Source organism: Drosophila yakuba, chromosome 3R (assembly GCF_016746365.2).
Source record: "Drosophila yakuba strain Tai18E2 chromosome 3R, Prin_Dyak_Tai18E2_2.1, whole genome shotgun sequence".
Classification (NCBI taxonomy): Eukaryota; Metazoa; Arthropoda; class Insecta; order Diptera; family Drosophilidae; genus Drosophila; species Drosophila yakuba.
In genome coordinates, this window is record NC_052530.2 from 4545536 (window position 1) to 4568808 (window position 23273).

General features: G+C 41.7%; 1 protein-coding gene across 4 annotated transcripts in view; it reads left to right on the forward strand.

Moving 5' to 3' along the window:
* Positions 1–21712, forward strand: part of LOC6535503 (hormone receptor 4) — a 40263-nt gene extending 18551 nt beyond the window's left edge. For 2 of the 4 annotated variants that reach the window (XM_039375467.1, XM_039375468.1), the window contains 2 exons: positions 13331–14002; positions 16809–21712. In XM_039375467.1, the coding sequence (XP_039231401.1) occupies positions 13331–14002; positions 16809–18829 (2693 nt within the window). In that variant the 3' untranslated portion in view covers positions 18830–21712. Of the gene's footprint in view, positions 1–8420; positions 8942–13330; positions 14003–16808 lie in introns of those variants that run through there. The other 2 variants (XM_039375470.1, XM_039375469.1) reach the window with 2 other exon arrangements.
* Positions 21713–23273: the final 1561 nt, after the last annotated feature.

The following is a 23273-nucleotide window of genomic DNA, read 5'->3' on the forward strand; positions in this document are numbered from 1 at the left end:
TTGCTGTAGCTGTTGCTTTTGCGGCCATAAGACTCGGAAAATATTTACATGTCATGGCATTTGAAGGGATTTATGTAGCCCCAATGGAGACCTGCCTGACTCGTAGACGACGTCACATTCACCCCGGACATTCCGCCATGAAAAATTATGAAAACGTACCAAGGAAGCCCAAACAGATCTGATGTATTTCAGAATTGTATTGGCCATCGCAGGAGGTTGAAAATCAGCCACCAAAAATATATGTTTGCACACATCTGTAGATTCTAGATTCTAGTTCTAGATTCCTTTCACTTCTCATTATTCCGCCCAATTTGTTTGGCTTAGCCAAGAGATCAAAACTATATAGACAAACGCATTTATAGTTCCGATTCCATGAGCATTCGTATCTGCGGCTAAATATAACCCACGCGAGTTATTTTTATCGTTTCACGTAAAGACGAGTATTAGTTGCTGATTATTATTGAACAACAAGCGAAATGCTTTCAGCTAATTATTTGCCGACGTCAAGTTCATGAGAATTTGAAAGTCTCGAGGAAAACACAACTATGACGTCGCTGCCATCTAAACAAATCCAAACACAAGCCGAATAAATGTATGGGGGTGCGAAGTAAACAAGGCCCATCTATATGTCTGTGCTCCACAGATTTTTCGGCTAATTATAGGCTTGCAATTTCTGGTTCGTCATGGGGGAAGAGGTCTCTAAAAATACACCGAAAGGAAGCGGAGGAAACAAGGAAATGGGCCACTAAATCAATAAAAACACCCAGCACCAACGACGTGACACACTTCAGTTTTGATCAAAAATTCCACTCGACAACACTGCGAACATTAAAATTTACAAGATATATCGGGAATGTCTCGGACCAGCTCTCCTCTCTCCTTTCTTCGCTGGGATATATATCTATATAGATATAAAATTAATGGCAATCAGGCAGCGTAAACACGACGAAATTTGTTCTCTAGCCGTGTGCCTTATGCCGTATACCGTGTGCCGTGCGCCTTGGCCCATTGTCCCACAAGCAGATAGTTTTGTGTCATTAGCCCAAGATGCGAGGGACTGCCATCCAATCCATATGGCTGAGATGGAAAAGGCGAAACGAAAACTGAAAATTAATGATGCAACTGCGAAGTGTGTCACGGATGCCCCCAAGAACCGAACCAAGAACCGAGAGCCCAAAAGACATTTCCTCACACATATTTTCCCCAGCACTTTGAGGCCAAGGAATCTGCTCATTAGCAGCTGACAATATTGGAAATTGGTTCGCATTCGGCTGGACCGGTTGCCAGGCCCCCTTTGTGCCTTTAATCAAACACAACAGCTATAAGGTATACTACACACTGCCTATATTTAGCCGTGTGACATCTATATATCCGTGTATATTATGCTGATTGACGCACAATGCTTTTCAGAGCGTTTCTGTGACGTTGCCTGACTTATCTCTATAGGGTTCTGTATGGTTACAAGTACGCAGTTTAATCTGCGATCTGTTACCTGTAATCTGTGACGTTCATGCCAAATGATAAGGAAACATAATAATTCGCGACTGGCTAGGGGAAAATTAGGATCAGGAAACTCACATTAAAACGTCAGACAAATGTGTTTTATCTAATAGTGATGAAAGAAGTGAAGCAATTGCTGAATGGATCAGCAAAATAGTTCTTGATCTAAACAAATAAGAATTTCTTATTTCTATGAACTGCATAGCAATCTTCTGCAATACATAAATATAGTAAAAAATTGGTGAAGCCCGAAGAAATGCTTTCTAAGAAAAATATCTCCCTAAGCCAAATGAAAAACAATGAAAATCAATCATAAAACGAGGACTTGGATCACTCGGCATATGCAGCCATAAAAAGTTGCGCATTTGTCACAATTCTAAAATTAAAAGGCCTCAATATCTTTCATTTTACCCAGCACAACAAATCGTAATATAAACTATTAGGCATTTAGTGGGATTAACTTTTTGTGGCCGAGACGGCACTCTCATAAATATCCAAAAAGCGAAAAAACAAAAAAAAAGCCAAGAGAAACGCTGCCCATGCACGCCCCATAAATAAAGTCATTAAAACGGAATTCAACGAATTTTCAACGAGAGGCAAAATGCATACGCCCAATCCATCAAAACACGCGGAGATATGGTAAAAACAAAAGCCCGAAAAATGCAGTCAAAGCCAAAGGTTTTTTTTTCCACCCATGTGATTTGCCAATCATTGTGTGGGCTATTTTTAATTTTCGCCCATCTCCCAAAGAACCGAAATTGAACGTCATTGGGAAAATAGTGTAAGTAGTGTGTGAGTTCCTAAAATTACCTTGACCGAGCGTGTAGAAAATAACAAAGCCCTATAAATAGATAGGGGAAAACAATGTGAGCATCCAAAAGCGAGCGGAGCTGATTAAGCGCCACAGAATTTATGAACTTGACGTGGAAAATTTATATTGTAATTATTTTGCTATTTGCACGCGGCGCTTTTCACGTCATTCCTGTGAGATCGATGGGCATTTGCCATTTGGATGCTCGGATCCTTGGATCTTTCGGTTCTTTCGCATCTATCGGATCTTTCGCATCTCTCTGCAGTTAATTGTTTACTGACGTATCCAGCGGATAGCGAGATCGCCGCCAGACCGCCTGCTGACTTTGGCCAATTAAGGTCTTGTTTCCTTTGGGCGGCACACGTACTTGCTCTGCCGCTCTATATTCTCTATTTTCGGCCAGCTGATTGGGCATTTTAGCCAATTTCCCCCCTTCGGGCGGCCGCTGTCAATCTCTTTTGCGTATTTTCCCTGGTCATAATAATAGTAAAATAAAGATGCACGAACATATTTTTGATTTGTTTTGGTTTTCGATTCCTCTCTTTTTGTTTTGGCAAAATATGTTCATCGAAAAGCGTTTTTAAAATTAGTTCGAGTGAGCCACGCGTTTTATATTTAGAAGATTGCCATGTATTTCGTGTGCGCCAAAACCAGGAGCGTTCAACATAAATAGCGCATGAGTACTTATCAAACACATTCGTGCAATCTATTTCAGATGCCATTTTATTTGACCCACTTTCACCAGACAAATCAGGCTGAGTCGAGCGACTTATTCCTAATTGGGATTGCGCCGAGTTATTATTTATGAGTATTCATGTTTGTGACAAAACTCATAGAGTTTGCAATTAGACAACAGCTTTGCGGCTGTGGGTAGCTGCTTAACAATTGCCAGACATTTGGATTTTCGCTTTCCAAAAATTGAGACTGACAAATTGGACATCGCAGAGAAAGTGTTAGCTCGCATTTTGCTTAAAATCCCGAAAATATATATTATAAAACAAATCGAAATTATACTTATTACCTCGATACGAGCAAGCAGTTGGAAAGTTGTGCTGACTTCCAAACAAGTCAAGCACTATATAACTTTCAACCACAATTATTTATTTAATTTATTCAAGCACTCAAACGTAGATAGTTTGTTAAATAAAAATCAAATGTAGAGCCTCCATGAATTCAACCTAAGCTTACCAGATTTACGGGCCATAAACTGTCACCATCTAATCAAGTTCAGGATTTTCCAAGGAACCCACTGCAATATTTTTAATGCCACTAATTATCTTACTAATTTCTAAAGTTTTATGCACTTGTTTTGGAATACTGACAACTAATAAAAAACCGAAAATCAAATTTAATTCTCACCTAATTTTTCGCCGACCTCTCAACACAGGGGGAAAAATGGCGCTGGAGGTGTCTCTCAGTTTCTCTGATTCTCCGTGTCCCGCCGAGTTCCCCGCCCAATCCATGTCTCCGCCGCTCTATTTCAGCCAATGGAATATTTTTTGAGGGTCTCAAAATGTTTAAATTTCTAATTTGTGTCTCTGAACAACAATATTTCCCCCTTTTTTCTGTTGACTGCAGCAATTTACGGCAACATGCCAAGATCATAAAGCATATTATGATGCTCATAAATTAACTGAAATAAAATATAAGCGAAAAAAATCCACATTTTATTTATGAATTTTACAACGATAATTATACGGACAGGCGGTGAAAAATATTCAACTTTTCTCTCTGCCTCGATTTACATTTTATGTCCTGACAATTAACAGGTTGGGAAACATAAGCACTATCAAAACGGTTACTTCGTAATAATTATATGTAAAGTGTATATATGTGACATAGGTATATAAATTTATTCACACCTCAAATCCAAGCCGATGACGACGCCCACTTGTCGATTGGTTTATGGCTCTCACCTATTTGGCCGAAACCAAAATGAAGTTGGCTTGCGTAATGCGCAGCAGCAACAGCAGAAAATAAGTGCGTTTTCAAGCAGAGTGAAAACCCTACAAAGACCCCATTGGCAGTTCGGATAGGGCAAAAAAAGAAAACAATTTCAGTACGGAGGGCAATCCAAAGACTTGCCAACCAATAACAAGTGAATAGAAAGCCACACAACCACAACTCAAGTGAATCTCATAGATACACTTATGTCTATATATTGGAGTGGAAGCGGGATGGCAGCAAACAAGTTGCACTGCCAGTCAATACGCTTTTAATTACAACCTACGCGTGGCGAGAGCTGTAACTCAAAAGTTGCCCTAACAAAACTTTTCACCATTTACGGCAAAACGCGGACCTTGGCTAAAAAGACAGACAAACAGACACAAGCTCGGCTTGATGGCATTGATGGCAATGTTTGTTTGTTGGTTTGTTTATTTGTCAGCTTGTGCCTTTTGTATTCGTATCTGCATCTGTCGTGTATCTGTAGCTGTATATGTATCTGTGTTTGCGTCTGTGTCTGCGCTGGGCGCGTGCCATGTGTCATCTGGCTTGCGACTCTAGAGTTGCGACTTGCGACTATCTAACGCCTCTGCCTCATCAGCCGTCGTCTCCCCAACTGACCCACGCACGTTCAGCAACGTTCTCAATGAGATAACACGACTGAGGAAACCCACACATCTGTGAAATTGGCATATAGACAAATATAGATATCAATGCGACTTTGGATTTTCAGATAAGCAGGGCACTATGAACCGAACTAAGCACGCAAAAAAGGGTGAATAAATTAGCTAATCACGGCGATTTTCAAGGAGCTGGTTTCTAGGGACAAAGTTCTAAAACCATGATCAAATGTATATAAAATGAAAACAGCGTTATTTACTCCTTAAAATCACTTTGATAAATTATTTTACAGATATTCTGCCAGGCGAAACCCATATATGTACCTGCTACTATTGAGCATAAGCCAAACATTTTATTAACTATGTTACTTTAAGTGTATATTGGCCCACCTCAACTTTGATCGCTAATTAGTTTGTTAAAACCACAAAAAACCCAACAATGAATGTGTGCCAATTTATGCGTCTGTGTCATCTATGTTGGGCACGTTTATTGGAGACCCTACCTCTCCTGGGTGCGCTGGCTGAGAGATTTTGCCTCCAAATTGGGGAAAAGGTGCAGTGCTGGGGCTACCAGTCACCAGCTGGGCTTAAGTCAAAAAACGCCCCCCATTCAAGTGGAATCCGAATGGCAGCCAACCATATCCATCTTTGGATGAACGGCAATCAGACAGGCAGGCAGCAGTCAGTCAGTCAGCGGGCAGCGAATAATTTACAATGGCCACAAAAGTGTATTTTTAGATTGTGCAAACTATTTTCGTGAGTGTTTTGTCAGGGGGCTAGGAAAAAAAATATAAAACAACAAAGCCCCAAAATCATCGTCACTAGAAAATGTACCGTGAAAAATTATAGAAAATTTCTGAATAGATTTAGCTATATTTAGCGCAATGAGTTTTCATTTTCCTCGCTACCGACTTGATGCAAATCACACACATACAAAGCGCAAGTTTTTAGTGGCGTACGTTGGCCTACAGGTGGCCAACGAATTCTACGTGGCCATTTCCTTCGCTCTTCTTAACAATATACCCCCTAGATTTCCCCGATCGGCCAGCATTATGTGAAGGTTAAAAATAATCGGGAGCGATGCTGTGCGATTTGTATTTATTTTGTTTGGCAAAAAACGTTCACAAATGAGGCAAAGTTCTATTTTTGGGTGGGGGCGCATATAAATGTATCTGTATCCGTATCCCTTGTGGATCCGCCAGCTATCTGACGTACTCAGTTGTTGTGTGCTGCTAAACTTTTTGCCGGCAAAAAACCAAAAGAAAACATCTTCAGGTGTTTATTTTTAGGTCATGGCGTGTGCTCCAATCAACACACAAAAAGTGTCTCGGTTATGTTGAGGTTTTCTTAATTAACCCAAATCATTTTCGTTAACCAAATCATTTGGCTTAAGCTGTGAAATTTTTTTTGGAATTCCTTTACAGCGTCGCCTCAATTTTATTTTCGCACTATTTCCAACTGCAGTTTTGTTTATGTTTCGCAGTAAAAACATTTGCGGAATTATTGCCTCTGCACATTGCACATCTGACGTGCAACCTTGTCCTTAGCACATGAAAACTGTTGTTTCGTTTACAATGTGAACGAATGATAAACATATGAACCAAAATTCAAAATGCTGTCAATTTCAGAATTCAGAAAGACACAATAAATAATAAATAAAAATAAATAATCAATAAATTTAAAAAAAATAATAATCAAAAAACAAGAGAGAACGCTATAGTCGAGTTCCCCGACTATCTGATACCCGTTACTCAGCTAGTGTAAGTGCGAAGGACAGTTTTTGGCGGTTTGTGGGCGTTAGAGTGGGCGTGGCCAAAAGTTTTTTGGCAAATAGATAGAAATTTACAAGACTAATACAAAAATGAAAAAATATCAAAACATTTTTCAAAAGTGTGGGCGTGGCAGCTTTGGGCGGTTTGTGGGCGTTAGAGTGGGCGTGGCAAAAAGTTTTTTTTGCAAATCGATAGAAATTTACAAGACCAATGCAAAAATGAAAAAATATTAAAACATTTTTCAAAAATGTGGGCGTGGCAGTTTTGGGCGGTTTGTGGGCAACTTTCTAGCTTTTGTAGTTCCTGAGATCTCGACGTTCATACGGACGGACAGACGGACAGACGGACATGGCCAGATCGACTCGGCTACTGATCCTGATCAAGAATATATATACTTTATATGGTCGGAAACGCTTCCTTCTGCCTGTTACATACTTTTCAACGAATCTAGTATACCCTTTTACTGTACGAGTAACGGGTATAACAAGAGAGACAACAAGCAAAATATCCGTATTATTATATCTTAAAAATATCCTAAAAAATTATGTACATATGTATGTATACAAAAAAATGTGGTATATTTCTTAAGATTTTAAAATTTCAGTCAAGCAGAAAAGTATTTCCCACCAGTCAAATAAATCAATCAACTTAAAAAGTCTTCAATCTTATAATTTTCTCACGGAAATTAGTCAACAGAACCTATGGTTATACCAATGTCAAACGATTCCACTGACGCGTATAAATTCAACGCATTTCATTAAGTAACTTCCAAATTAATGGAGGACCCATGGGAATGTGTCTTCCTGACCTTTTGTGTTCCTAAAAAGCTTTTAGAGAACTTAATTGTTCGAATTGACTTGTTAGAGTTAATAAAAGTGCCCCAATTACCCAGCAATTGCCCAAACAAATCACCTTTTCATAGACACTTCAAGTGAAGTGCCTCAGACAGATACTTGCCAAAACACTTGTTCAACTATTTTCCAAACAATTTCCACCCTGACCTTTGCTGGCTACCGTGAAAAGTATCCCGAATAGACCCAAATACTGTCCATAAATGGTCAAGTGAATCATTTATTTAGAAATTGGACCATTTTTGGCGGACGGCTCATGCAAACCATTTCGGATGGATATCAGTTGTTTACGTCGATGCAAAAATTGCTATGCCTAATGGGCCGCAATTTTCGCGCACACTGATGACGTATTTCGGAAAATCATAACATTTGCCAGCCGCTAAAAGTCTCACACAAGCGCACGAATCGATGGATACCCAGAGATACTATATACATACTTATACAATACGGGCATGGTATGGGGGTACCTGTTGTATTATTTTTACCTCAAGCGAGACCGGAGAGAATCGAAATCGAAATCGAAAAAGTGTTGCCCCCGAAAAGAGAGGGAGCGCAACGAAACTCACCACGGCAGAAAGGCCTGGCAAACTGTTGATTGGCTGGAGTGCGCGTGCGCGATGAAAATGGCTGCAGTGTAGGGAGGCAACCAGACCTACGATTGGATCAACATCGGGCCGCAAAACCGGCCGGCTATACTAAACTCACACACATATGTAGATAATACTTTCGAGACATATGACGTCGATGAGCAGCGAGATTTCCCCGCCACAGAGAGCGGTTTTTCGAATTCGACTTTGGGCGCGTGCCGCCCGAGCAGGGGCATTGCGGTAGCGCCCGAACAGGGACCGGACTCAAAGCAGTGTGTGTGAGCGAACATCGATGTTGAGTTTCATTCATAAAAACCGAAAGAGGGCGCATCTCGTGCCTCAGTTGTGTTCGGACAAGCAAACGCGACGGTTGAAATATAATAATCCAAAGCAGAATAAGCAGCCAGCAAGCTAGCAAGAAAACAAGAAAGCCAATTCAGAAGCAACAATATATAGATATATGTTCAATTGGAAAGTCCCGGAAAAAAGCATCGTTCGTGAAGTGAAATAAATAAATTAGTGGCAAAAAGCAAGATATTAAGTTTTCACCACAAATAAATCAGTTAAAGCATAGAAGGCATTTCTTCCTTATCAAACTTAAACTGAAGTAAAAGTGAAAGGATATTGCGGCACTTGGCGACGGCATGAATGAAAGCCCACCGCCTTATAAGATGATTACACGAGCAGTGCTTTATTGATTTTTGCCTCGCAGTGAGAACGAGAACGAAACTTTCGTGAAACTGACTGTGAAAATTTTGCAGACCTAAGAGTCTAAGAGCGACGAAAAGCCAAGAAGGCAACAAAAAGCCAAAGGAAAAACTTTTTGAATTCTTCTGCAAGTGCCATTGCGATCCAGGTTGGTGTTTGTCGAAAAGTGCTGGCAAAAGAATTTTTAGTGACTTAGGCTCGCCATGAAATATATGTTCACAAATTTTAGTAACTAACTAAGTTAAATGAAAAATGTTCGCTGTGCTTTTGGTTGAATTATTGGTCAGAAAATTGAATTTATAAGAACGCTAAGAAGCATAAATTTAATTGTTGATTTATGTGCGGCGCCTTGTTGATTGGATTTGAAATTTTGGGGCAAAGAAACAATTTTAAGACTTCCTATTAGCATATGATTTAAAGTCAAGTTGTTTTTGAAATAAATTGAAATTTTTTTAATTTATTGTGGCAAATATATCTACTAATGTTATTTAGTACAAAAGTTTTTATTAGATTTGTATGTGTTTTTGTGTTACTACATGATTGTTAGAATTGTAAAAAATAATGAGCCAAGGAGTTCAGTGGGTTTAATAATTAAATAATTCGGAATAAATAAATTTGATAGTTTCAGAAGTTGTTGCAAATAAAATCCTGGCAGTATATCCTGTCGTATCATCGCCAGCCGGACTATTTTATTATATTTTTATTTTCTCAGATTCAGATGAAAGATATAAAAATTCATTTAACGCATAATAAAAATGTTTGCAGGTTATTTAGAAAGCACCTGGGAGCAGAGACACAGCCAAGCGGCAAAATTTACGACCGCAACTATGTATTCCCGAATTTATGTGGCCAAGCACAAGTGCAATCTACATTAGCCATTTGCAGATTTCGTAATTAAATTATTGTCATACACTTAGCGCTCAATTAAAAGAGCAATCTGCTCAGCTCACTTGTTTACAATTTGATGGCAAATGTTTTTGGTCCGTCTGCATTCCACACATTAATGTACCTAGCCTCAGATCCGTAACGCCCCCAAACCGGCCAAAAGCTTTCCCGCTAATGCACCTCCTAGTTGTGGTTTTATAATGCCAGACCGCATTCGAAATGGAAAAACAATTATCAAAATGATTTACAGGCAACCTCCCATAACCAAGCCATGGATCATCGATCAATTCCAAAGCTTTTCCATCACTTTTCGTCGAATTTTCGTATTTGGGCAATTAATTATGATATCAAAACAAAAGGTGCCGACGCCTGCGATCGGGTCATCGTTGAGTTCATTTAACACTTGCCGCACTTGCCAAATGGCACTTTGACACCAAATCCCCCAGCTCCTTTGGATTTTTCTCAACTTTAAGTGACCGAAACGGCTGAAGTTGCCGTCGGTAGTGCGTTTTTTTTTCGTGCGTTTTGGCTGCCAAGTCAAACAAGAAAATTTTCATTTAAGTGCCCACTAAAATGATTTCAAACAAAGAGGCGAAAAGGCAACCTTTATAAAAATATACATATTCGGTGTGGTGTAGAGTTGTGGCGATGGTTGTTGTTGTTGTTGTAGTCTGGCCCGCGGCTGTTTATTTTCATTAATTGTTCTCATGAGGAGGGAAAACAGGCAACCAGAGCTGTTGGCATGAAAAGTGTGACAAAGTGTTACGCATGCAAAAGACGGCGGCAAAAGATACATTTTCATGTTGTCCATGTTAACTTGTTGGACACTCCTGGTGAAGGGAGCTTGGGGCACAGGGGAAGGAGGGATTGGGGGATGGGAGATGGGGTTCCTGCTCCCGCTGTGTGAATGATGGACTTTGTTGCCGCCCGGCCATTCCATCATCGTTTCGTTTTGGCTCCGTGTCGCATGCAACTGGCATGTTTTCTATCTATGTATGTATCTGCGAGATACTTTTACCCTCCAACACACACACACACACATTTGACTAATGATCGCCATCCCTTCTCCTTTAAACGTTTCTTGAATTTCTTCTCATATTATTAACGAAAGAAAACAAAGCAAAAACTCGTATTATTATTATTATTATTATTATTAGTTGAGATATTTTTTTTTGCTTCGCGCTGTACCAAGGCTGCAAATGCAAATCTGTCGATATTTGAGTACCGGATAGTATTGGACAAGCTCCCCCAAGACAACAAACTTGTAGTTTATTTTTGGAGCCGCTAAGTAGCCAAAGGCCGCTTAGTGCGTCTCAAAATCTAATCCTCAATGAGGTCTTCAATGCTGCCAATGAAAACAAATGGTTAAAAATCGAATAATAACCTGAGACCTGGGGGTCAGCCGTGGCCCATCCACCATCCCCATCAATTGCCAAAGCAAACAAATTGGCGCCCATCTATCCGATTGTTAACACTCTCGACCGGGGCGAAGTAATAATAAGAAGAAAAAAAGAGCATATAGAACTCCAAGTGGAACTATGGAACTGGCTAGAGTTATAGCGACAGCTGCAACCGGTTTGGCAAAACCTAATTAAAATAATATCAACATAACAATTTTTTCATGCTCGGCGCTTTTTTTTTCTTCCTCATCGAGCCGTTAAATGTATCTTTCGGATATCTATCTCACTCTGGCGCACAGCCACTGCCAATATTCATTCATGGTAAAGAGATCTTGACGTGTGTTGTGTTGTCTGTCCTACTACACTAAAAACAAAATCAGGAAAAATGCTATGCAAAAATATGCAGAGTGAAAGAAGTCAGGGGATCCGGGCCGGAGACAAGATTTACAATATACATATACGCAGACAGCGGTTTGAAACAGTGGCACTTGCCTATGATGGAAGTCCAGACGGAAAAACTCTCAATGATAAATGGTAGCCGTAACAGATCTCTAGAGCGATTGCGCTAGTAGCCAGTCATGATTTCATTTGCTTTAAAGTTTCATTCCATACCCAAGATATCTTCTTAGGCAGTTGCCACTGTAGATAAGCAACAGCATCGCTTGCCGTTGTTGGTTTTTCTTTATTTTTTTTTATTTAAGGGAGTGTCAATTGTTAGCCGAGTTATTAAGAACCACAGGGGAAGACAAAGACCGGGCCAAGAAGTCCAAAGAGGTGGCAGTGAGTTCGATTCGATGCTCTACTCCAACCAGTTTTTCAGACTTTGAAAGGTTTGAGATCGAGGTATTGGGTTTTATTTCGGCCGCCCGTGGATGATTCATGTGGCAAGCCAGCGAAGAGAAAAAAGCAGATACAAATCTTTGATCGACTGTAAAAATTATTGACTCGGGCGCATAATTTTATGAATGAACAAAACACAAAAGGCACACAGCACAGCACGCGCGGGCTCAGCCAACACAAATGTGTAAAAGTATCTGCATCTGTATCTGTATCTGAGTCGGCATATCTGTGCTCCGACGTTTTTGAATGTAATTTCACTCGCTTCCCGTCTCGAGTGCACTTTGCCATGGAAATTATGCGTGAAATCAAATGTAAATAAAGGAGAAAAAGCAAAAGTGCCAAAAGCGGGACGCTCTCTTCCGCCGATGTTGCCTCTTCGTACATCCGACAGATACGCCGTGGCACGGTAGTTATTTTGGCGCATAGCTGCCTGTCAGCACAAGTGCACTTGTAATGCAAATCAACGCGGTCAAGCCTTTGCCACGGTGAAAAAAAAACATCACAAAAAAATGGAAAAAACTAAAAATAATAATAATAAAATAAAACAACACTCGAGAGCCCCATTGAATGGGGAAGACCCAGACCCAGTGCCGAAAACTCGTTGCAGATGGCAATCGCAAATTCGGTTAGTTTATCTGTGATAAACACTCATAGCCATAGACGTGGACATAGATAACTACAAAATAAATAATAAGCCAAGTTTATGTGGCATTTGTTTAGAAAAATTGGCCAGCCACATCTCTAATTGAGAGTCTTGCATAAGTTTGCGACAGTGGATTACGTAAGGTCACTGAATGGCCCACTTCCCGGAATCGAGGTTCGATCTTAAACCTGTGGGGTGATGATGTTGATGTTCATGATGATGATGATGACGAACCATGGGAAAGACGCCTGTTCTACTTCTCAGGGCTTAGAGCCGCGAACTGCGAGCTGCTAAGTGCTTAATCGATCTTAATTTAATTGCCTGCGATCGCCATCGTGGGCGCAGGAGGCGAAAGTCTGCGACAGATCCCAAAAGACGACAACTCGATGGCAAATTAAATTGTTAAGTAATTTCACCACTTGATGACCCCAAGTACTCACTCATTCACCGACTGGTTATGCAATCGAACAGCTGTCGTGGCAAATCAATTGAACGCCGAAGTGCGCGGCATTCGCAATTATGATTTTGCATGAGTCCGTCTGCGGTTACCAGCTTTGATTGCTCTCGACATTTCGTTTTAGATTTAATAAAAATATATATCAGCTCTGAAAAATTAGTTGGCGGTTATAAGCAGATGGTAATTCTGAAATCTCTGAAGAAATCTTTAAATGAAATACTTTTGTCTCTACTTTGCGAAAGCTTACTTTTGAACTGTAATTTATTTAGAAAAATCTCTATCCAATTTATTAATTTGTTCCTCTCTTTGCAGGCGGCGTAGCCCCTGGAACTCCATCAGCTGCCATGATCATGGAAGGGCTTGAAACCCTGGTGGCGCCAACGCATCACGCATTCCTGCTCACCGAAACGGCCGCGGCCGCCCACTTCAATGTGCTGAGCTTCGACACCTGTCTGTTCAAGACGAGCACGGCGGCCCAGAGCAGCGGCAGTCCGTCGACGGCCACCTACCTGAGTCCCGCCCAATTCGGGGGCAGTCATCACGGCGGCACCAGCGCCAGCACCAGCAGCCACTCCATAAACTCCTCCTCGACCGCATCCTCGTCGTCCACGTCGTCCTCGCTGCTCCACTACACCACCGCCTCGGCAGCCGCCGCTGCTGCAGCTGCCGCCGCCGCGTCCGCCAACAATTCGGTGCTCCGTGCCCGCAACCAGACGGCCACGCCCACCCAGGGCGGCAGTCCGGGACACGTGGCCGTTCAGCCGAGCGCCACCGCCAGCAGCGGACGCAGCTCGGCCTCCCATCTCAGCCTGCTGAACACCAGTGGCCAGCACAGCCCCACCTCGTCGGCCGTTGAGCAGGTGGAGGCCCACAAGCAGCTGATCGAGGCGCTGCCGGGCGACCTGAACACGCCGGTGACCACGTCCAGCGATATTCCCTCGTTTTTCGGCCCCAGCACCGTGGTGGAACCACCCCCCATTACTGGTGAGTACAGCTTTAAGTAAACATAGTGAATATGAAGTGCATTCACTAAAAATTACTAATTACATGGACTGGTATTTGCATTAAAAGATAACTAGAAAGAACTTAATGCTCGACTCTGTTTTTACATCTTTAAATTTTATCAGTCTTTTAAAAGTTGAAGTTGTATTTATAATCAATTCACAATTTTAGTTGGACAGTTCAAATATTGATAGTTAGTAGTGTTAGCTTCTTTGCATTCCTTACATATTTCTTTAGAAAGAAACTAACTCAGTCCGAATACCACGATACTCGAGTAGAGATAATTTAGAACGGAGCGAAAGTACATGTATTTTTCTCGCCAAGATAGTTCAATATTGTAATACGGTCTATAAATCGTGGACACAAAAGCCTCAAAACATTTAAAGAGTTTTGCCTGGCCGACGCGCCATCGGCTGGGAGAAAAGTCGGGCCGTGAGGTTTCTTTATCTGCTGCTAATGGATGCAGCTTGCAGCTGCCACATGTTGCAGTGGCAGTACTGGGGCAGTTGCAGTCCGCATGGAGTCTGCAACTAATCCGTTGTCAGTCCTAAGTCTCAACATAAATCAGCCTCAGCGGAGACCGCAGAAACTGTCGTTATGTTGGCCCATATCTTGACTTACTTCTGCGCCACTTCAAAGTATCTCGGCTTTGTCTTTCACCGGACGACTTACCGCAACCTTTTCTCCCTTGGCTTGCCTCATTGCCCCCCTGCCACACAACAACAAGTTCAAAATCAAAAATAAACATTCGAAAATGTTGGAGTACCAATTTTTGAGGCATTTCTTTATTTGCACGTCTTCTGATTTGTTGATCTTGTTTTTCAATTTTGGATTTCTTTTTTCTTTGTGATTTTGTTTGTGCCTGTGCGTTTGCATTAATAAATTCGTTTCGTATTATTAAGTTATGAGGCATTTAAAGCGGCCTCCAGCCAAGAGTTTCATATATAATTTTGATCTTTGCTCACATAAATATAAATTAATAAAAATGTTGACATCCCAATGGCTATATCGCCGTATAGACTTTGTAAAATTTATGTCATAAAATTTTCTGTTTTATTTTCGCGCTCACTTTTCATTAATGTCAAAAATTGAATTTTGCAATGATCGCGGCGCAGCGTTCTCATATTTCTGAGACTGCATAATAATAATAGAAATAGAGCAAAAAAAGAGCTTAATTAATCTAGAAAAGGCAACAACGACGGCGCATGTATTAAACATTTCCGTTCAGTGTCAATGTTTCGAGCGCAATTTTCTCACTAGACGCTGCCCCAAGATACGCGTACCATATCGGACTTGTATATATACATTATTGTGATACGTATATACGAGTATCTACGGACATATGGAGCTGCATTTCTAATTGAATTAAGGCAAAGCAAATAAAGTATACTAGATTTGCTGCTGCTATCAAAAACAATTGAGTTTAATTGCTCTCTTTTCTGCCCTAAAGAATGACACATTTTTATCTGGTCTCTCGCAGAGAGCGTGTAGATCCATTGAAAATGCATAAAAACATATCTCAGATTCATTTGTGTCTAAAACATAAATATATAAATTAGCTATAAAGTTTGCCAGAAGCCAAAAAAATGTCACTCGTAAATTCTGGCCACAACCCACGCTGCGGCGACTTCTTGGCCAAAACGCTAAGAAAAGAACAGCAGAACAGCAGAGAAGCAGAACGGCAGAAATCATAGACATGGGCAATTTTTAAATGAAAATCCATTAAAACAATTTGCATGACAATGATGGAGCGGCATTTAATCGCCAAACTTGGCAAGCTGGCGAAACTGCTGGCCATGTCTCACTCGTATTGGAGGGTTTGGGTTTGGACAAATTGGTCGACCAAGGCTCCATATTGGCCAGACTGGAATGCGTCTCCTTTTGGGCCTGTAACAAATTTAAGCATAATTTGTTGTCAACTTTTTCTTCTATTTTCTTGGGGCACATAATTTGCCCTGACAGCATTAATGGGGCTTGCAAATATATTGTATGGAACAATAGAAACGCTATCGCGAAAATTTCTGTGAATCCCAATGCATTGCTACTGCCCCCTCCGAAAACCAGATTGATGTCGCAGCACATTAGGCGCATTGCAACTCAATCAATATCCAGCTCAAGTCCAAGCAGCATTAATGACGCCAATCGTGAGCACTAAAAAAAAGAAACAAAAAGAGGGGGAACCGAGAAGAGCTGGAGAAGATATATTCCCGGCCTGGTAGCCGCGTAATTAGTCTTCTCGCCGACACTTTTGCCTGGCCCCCAATGGCAACTGTCTTCTGCCGCCGGCAGCTTCTGCACTTCTGCTTTTCTCGACTTCTGGGCACGATGAGCGATGAGCGATGAGCGATGATGCGACCTCCCGTGTCGTTCGATTTCCGCGAAATCAAAGCGCGCCCAGCTGCAGTTGCAGTTGCAGTTACCCAGTGCCAATGCCAAAGCCGTTCGAGCGAACTGTGATTGATATCGTTGCAACAGCAACATCAGCAGCAGCAGCACCAGCAACTCAAGCAACACCAGCAATCAAGGCATTCAGGCCAATGATTTACTTTTTCATATAACCCAAATATCACCCAGAGGAATTCATTCTGTCATAATGCGGCTTGAAATTCTTTAGAATTTTATGCAAAAGCACAACAGATCTTAGGTACAAGAAATTCGACATGCGTCGCTTATCACTTTCAATTTATTAGGATGATGATCTTATTTTTTTTGTAATTGAATTTTATTTAATATCCCTTAAAGAAGAGCCACACAACTAACACGCATATCCTTTGTTCCTCCATTGCAGGCTCCATCGAATCCGAGGATCTGTCTCTGGAACCCCAGGTGATATCTGTGGCCAGTCCCGTGCTGTCGCATTGCAGTCCGTTGAAGGAGGAGCGCAGCACTCCGCCAGCATTGGCCATTGTCAAGGAAGAATCAAGTAATAATAGTTGTAATATGTACCCACAACACAACAACAACAACACCACAACATCATCATCAACAACAACAAGCAAACAGACAACAAGCGAAAGCGACAACAGCAACACCGAGTGCGTTGGCTCGCCCGGCAACCACACACATTCACACCAACAACAGCAACAACAACAACAACAGCTGCAACACAACAACACGAGCAGCAACAACAGCAATTGCCACCACAGTCACCAACAGCAGCAGCAACAACAACAACACATGAGCTCCCCGCAACATCAATACCAACAGCACCAAATATTACACCAACAACAACAATTGCCAAATCACCACCATCATCATCATCACCACCACCACCATCCCAGTCAGCTACAACTCCAACAACAACAGCAACAACAACAACAGCAGCAACACCAACAACAGCCGCTACACCAACAACAGCAACTGCAACACCAGCAGCACCAACAACACCACCAACAACACTATCAGCAGCATGCCATTCAACACCAGCAATCACAACAGCAGGCTAGCAAAATCTCATATCGTGGCATTTTCACCACCACAGGCAACGCGATGAACGCAGCTGCTGCGGCAGCAGCCCAGCAGCAGCACCAGCAGCAGCAACAGCAACAGCAACTTCCCTCCCCGCAACTGGGCGCCCTGGCCGGACCGATGTCCCCGCCCTCAAATAGTTTGGGCAACAGCTGGGGTCTTCCCAGTCCGGACAAGACCATGTTCCAGCCGCCCCTGTTCAGCCTGCCCGCTCATTATGCCACCATGCAGCAGCAGCAGCAACAGCAGCAGCAACAGCAAGCCGCAGGAGCTGCTCCCTCGCCCTACGACGACGGACGTGCTGCAGCAGCAGCGGCGGCCCAGCACGCCGAGCTCTTGGGTTTGACCATGGACTGCACACCTCTGTTGCTGAAACAACCGCCACCAACTTACGCCGGAACCTCCGCCGGATTTCCGGGCCTGGGTGACCTGCACAGCAGCCACGAGCAGCAGTTGCAACAGCAGCAGTATGCGCGATCGCAGCCGAAATACCAATGGCTGGACTCACCAGCGGACTATGCCCAGCAGCAGCAACAAGTGCAGCAGGTGCAGCAGGTGCAGCAACAGCAGACTCTGGTGCTGCCAGGGCCCACTTCATCCGCCAGTTCAAGCAATGCAGCTCTGGGCGTTTTGATACCCAAGCAGGAGAACTATCCCGACATGCAGCCCAGTTCCAATGGCACGGGCTATTCCGGAGGATCCGGAGGCAGTTCTGCGGCAGCCGCTGCCGCCGCTGCAGCAGCCGCAGCAGTGCAACTGGCCGAGTACAGTCCATCCACCAGCAAAGGACACGAGATCCTGTCGCAGGTCTATCAGCAGAGCACTGTGCCCTTGAAACTGGTGCCCGTGAAGCCGCGCAAGTATCCCAATCGCCCCAGCAAGACGCCCGTGCATGAGAGACCCTACGCCTGTCCGGTGGAAAACTGCGACCGTAGGTTCTCCCGCTCCGACGAGCTTACCCGCCACATACGCATCCATACGGGCCAAAAGCCCTTCCAGTGCCGCATCTGCATGCGCAGCTTCAGTCGCAGTGATCACCTCACCACCCACATTCGCACCCACACCGGCGAGAAGCCCTTCAGCTGCGACATTTGCGGCAGGAAGTTCGCTCGATCCGATGAGAAGAAGCGGCACGCCAAGGTGCACTTAAAGCAGCGCATCAAGAAGGAGAAGGTGCGCGGCGAGCAACAGCAGCAACAGCAGCAACAGCAGCAACAGCAGCACCTGCAGCAGCAACAAGAGCAGCATCACCTGAGCCTGCAGCAGCATCAGCAGTACCAGCAGCATCACCTGCTCCACTCCGCTGACTTGGCCATAGCCACCTCCAGTGCGAGCATGTAGAGACTAGAGAACTCGGCATCCAGCATTGCCAAGGCAAAGACTCCAACTCCAACTGCAGCTCCAACGCAGAAAGTTAGTCTGGCCCTGGCCCTGGATCTCGACGAGAGCGCCTTTCCCTTCGAGCTGACATCCGACTACGGCACCCTGTCGCCGCTCACCAGTCCCCGGCAGTTCAACTACGTGTGGGTGGGCCAGGACTCCAGCCAGCCCTTCTTCTACAAGGATAGCAGCATCCAGGAGAAGTAGAGCTCAAGAGGTCCAGCAAGAGTCCAGCCAGGGGCAATCCGTCGAGAGGAGTCAATCGCTGATGCTGAATAATCACTTAGTGTATACTGAACTGTAGTCGTAGAAACGGGGTTGTGCTATCAACAAAATCTATGCAAGACATTAAATAGTAGAGAAGATACAATATGCTACAGTTAGCCTAGATAATATCACACATCCAAGAATGGTCACGATAGGAAATCAAGGAATCTAAAAATCAAGAATTTAAGAAATCGAGCAAGCAAAACAGAGTTACTAACCATACAAAGCCTAACTAAAGCAAATTGATGATTACTAACTATATTCGATGTAATTGAAATGGGAAAATATTTAACTTATGTCTCTAATACTGTGATCTCATGTGTAATAATTATTAATTTTAATTTCTTTACATAACTGCAAGTAACCAGTAATAATCTTAAAAATTATAATCCTTTCGCCATTGCCTAGCTAATGTTCATTTTTTAAAAATGCTAACACAAACTAAACACACAAACACTAATTTATTGCATTTTAAAATAATTACACATATATATCTATTATAATTATTAACTTATTATCTTAAAGGTTTAGATTTAGGTTTTAACATTCAGAATACACAAAAACGAACACACAAATCTTAGCATATCATTTTTTCCTCTAAGCATTATAAATTGCGTAAGTTCAAAACAAAAGTTACTTTTAATCGAAAATCGGAATTTTCGTGTGCTAGAAACGAGATACTTGTTTAACGGAAACGTAATCGGAACATAAAATTGAAAATTATCCCAGTGTACTTCCTTAATTGATTCGAAATCAAAATGGCAAATGGAAATGAGATGTTATTAAACATTATACATATATCTTGAATACGTTTATGTTCTATCTACTGTAGAAAACACTTTCTTCTTAGTTTGTAATGGTTTATTTTAAGTTGAATTAATTTTTATATTATTAGTTTACTTTACCTTGCAAAATATATAACAATTTTTTATAAAACATATATCATTTGCGTTATTATTTATTAGTTCGTTGTTTTTCAGTTCCAAATTGATTTTCAAAACGAAAAACGAATGGTGCATGCAAAGTAGATGGTTTCGGCTCGTAGTATTTGGCAATAAGGATCGCATAAAACGTAAAGAACTTCGTAGGAGTTAGACAATAGAAATATTGAATACCCAGCAGTACAAGTACAAGAAACCCCAGCAGTCCTAATTCGAACCTTATTCCAAAACTATGAATAGCTTTATGAACTTTTGTATGGCTATGAATCACACAGTATACCTATAAAATAAGTATAATTGAAATTTGATAACGAAATTTTAATGCTCGGCTTATTCTGAATGAGTCTGGCGCCTCAAAAATGACCTAACGAACTTGAATCGAAGTAGAAAGTGTGGAAAAGCACGAAAAATTAAACTCTTGTGCCACTTGACAAATGTATTTGTTGATGTATACATACATAAGTGTAGAGAGCCACGATAGCTGAGATACGAAAGTACGAAATACGAATGGCTTGAGAATGTTTTAAATTCGGATCTATTTTATAGCAAAAATAATGGTGAACATACAACATATATTTTGCATAGCCGCTAAAATCAGACACAAATTAGCATTAGGACCGAGTAAGCTTAAACTTATAACTACAAAATAGGTGAAGGGCAGTGCCAACATTGAGAACATTCCCGAAGGAGGATAACATTAATCTATATATTTTTATTGACAGTTTGTCATTTCTTAGCTAGTATAGTGTTTGGAGTAAGTCACAAAGTATCCAAAATGCAAATGAATGTGTGAAACTTATGTGCCATCAAGAAAATAATGAAGCTTATAAAAACACGGACAGAGGAAAAATAATTACACCTAAGAAACGATTTTGACATTTTAAACGTTGTGATTTATATTGTTCATTTGATGCATGGTTCAGTGTTAATAATTATTATTCAGTCATTTATCCAAAGGGCAAGGCTTAAGCAAATTATATCCATAGGTGTATTAAATGTGTACATAAGTAAATGTGTTTATATCTCGAGTTGCTTATGGACAGTTTTTCTTCCATATATACATTACATGAATGTTGAATTCACCTGGATAAATGTATTTTATTGATGCATTCTTAGCTAGACAACAATTATTCGTAGCTAAGCCAAATACAAATAAAAATAAAAATACACTTAATGCTCAATCGGTGAGGCAGCTTGAAAATGTGTTTTTGTAGTTTCGCATTGCAGTTCAAATATAATTTGTTTGTGCGTTGAAATACATAGGAATCTAAGTGTTTATTAATGTCTTTTGTGTGCACATCCAGTTCTTAACTACCATTTAAATGAGTATTCCAAATACCAAGAGGCTCCCAGTTCGCAAACTCTTATTTCCAAGACAGTCTTTGTGTTTGTGTTTAGATCGTTAAGTCTGTCGAATCGGTTCTATCTTTCATAATTGGGGAGGCTCCACCTTCTCGACGATATCAGTTCGCTCTTATAAATTCCACACCTAATATATACCCCTAAGCATAAGTTGATATTTTATGTCAAAGTAATCTAATAATATTCGAATTATATATTAAATACGTGAAAAAATATGCAAATTTGGCGAAAACACTTTTTGAACCCAATTAAACAAACGAAATTTAAAATTTAACCAAACACCGTCTTTTTATTTTTGATAATGTTGATGTACATAAATGCATACTAGTATTACTCGCATGCTCGGCGAACGGATTTCTTTCTGGTCATATAAATTAGTTAGGCATTCGTTTCAATAAGCCATATCGTGGCGAAATGCTGCCCCAATAAAAAGCGCAATAAAATTGAAAATAATAGCCAAAGCGGGCCAGAAGACGACGACACGGACGATATATGCCAGCACTCAAAACTAATGAAATGTTCCAAACTCCAAGGCGATTGCAGCCAGCAGCAGGAAAGTCGCCTGACCAGAAAGAAAGAAAAGAAACGCTCAATTCCTCCGTCGGTTCCTCGGCCACTCGGCCACGCGGTTGCTCTGGTCATTCTTCTCCTGGCCGCCAGTCACCGCCGATCACCTGTTGCCACCGATCCGATCCCCATCCGCTCCGATCCCCAAAAGAGGAGCAGGTCGGCCGGGCTGCCAGCAGCGACAGGCGCATGTCGGGCCTAAAATTCTTCAGTTTTTCCGGCTGCCAAAGACGAGCAGCAAATGTCTCGGGGATGCGGCCAAAGTTATGAGCGCAATTCCATCGTAAAAATGCAAAAAGGCGAGCAAAATGGTCAGCTGGGGAGGAATTGCAGATGCTCTACATGTCCATGGAAAATATGATATATGATATATATATATATATATAAAAAATATATATAATCATAAAATATATGCATAAAAGTATATATATTCTTGATCAGGATCAATAGTCGAGTCGATCTGGCCATGTCAGTCTGTCCGTCCGTCTGTCTGTCCGTCCGTATGAACGCTGAGATCTCAGGAACTACAAGAGCTAGAAAGTTTAGATTAGGCATACAGAGACGCAGCGCAAGTTTGTCGATTCATGTTGCCACGCCCACTCTAACGCCCACAAGCCGCCCAAAACTGCCACGCCCACACTTTTGAAAAATGTTTTGATATTTTTTCATTTTTGTATTGGTCTTGTAAATTTCTATCGATTTGCCAAAAAACGTTTTGCCACGCCCACTCTAACGCCCACAAACCGCCCGAAGCTGCCACGCCCACACTTTTGAAAAATGTTTAGATATTTTTTCATTTTTATATTGGTCTTGTAAATTTCTATCGATTTGCCAAAAAAGTTTTGCCACGCCCACTCTAACGCCCACAAACCGCCAAAAACTGTCAGTGTTGAAGACTCTCCTTCGCACTTCCACTGGCTGAGTAATGGGTATCAGATAGTCGGGGAACTCGACTATAGCGTTCTCTCTTGTTCAACTTTTCGCATTTGTTATGTTTTGGTTCATCGAATATTTAAAATGGCAATCCGCTTTTCTTGTTTTTATATTGTTCTGATATTTTTGCGCTATTTTACTAAAAAGGAACCAATCCTAGACAAATCAAGTACACTTCAATGGAAAGGCAGTTTCTTCCAATAGAAGAATAAGCCATCTATTCCTTACAAACCAATTGGTAAATTCAGAATTCCTCTTCAGCTAGGGCATGAAAATGCAAAATGCTTTCACGGCTGCGGCTTCCACGTCTTCGGCCTCTCGATTGCCACAGTTAA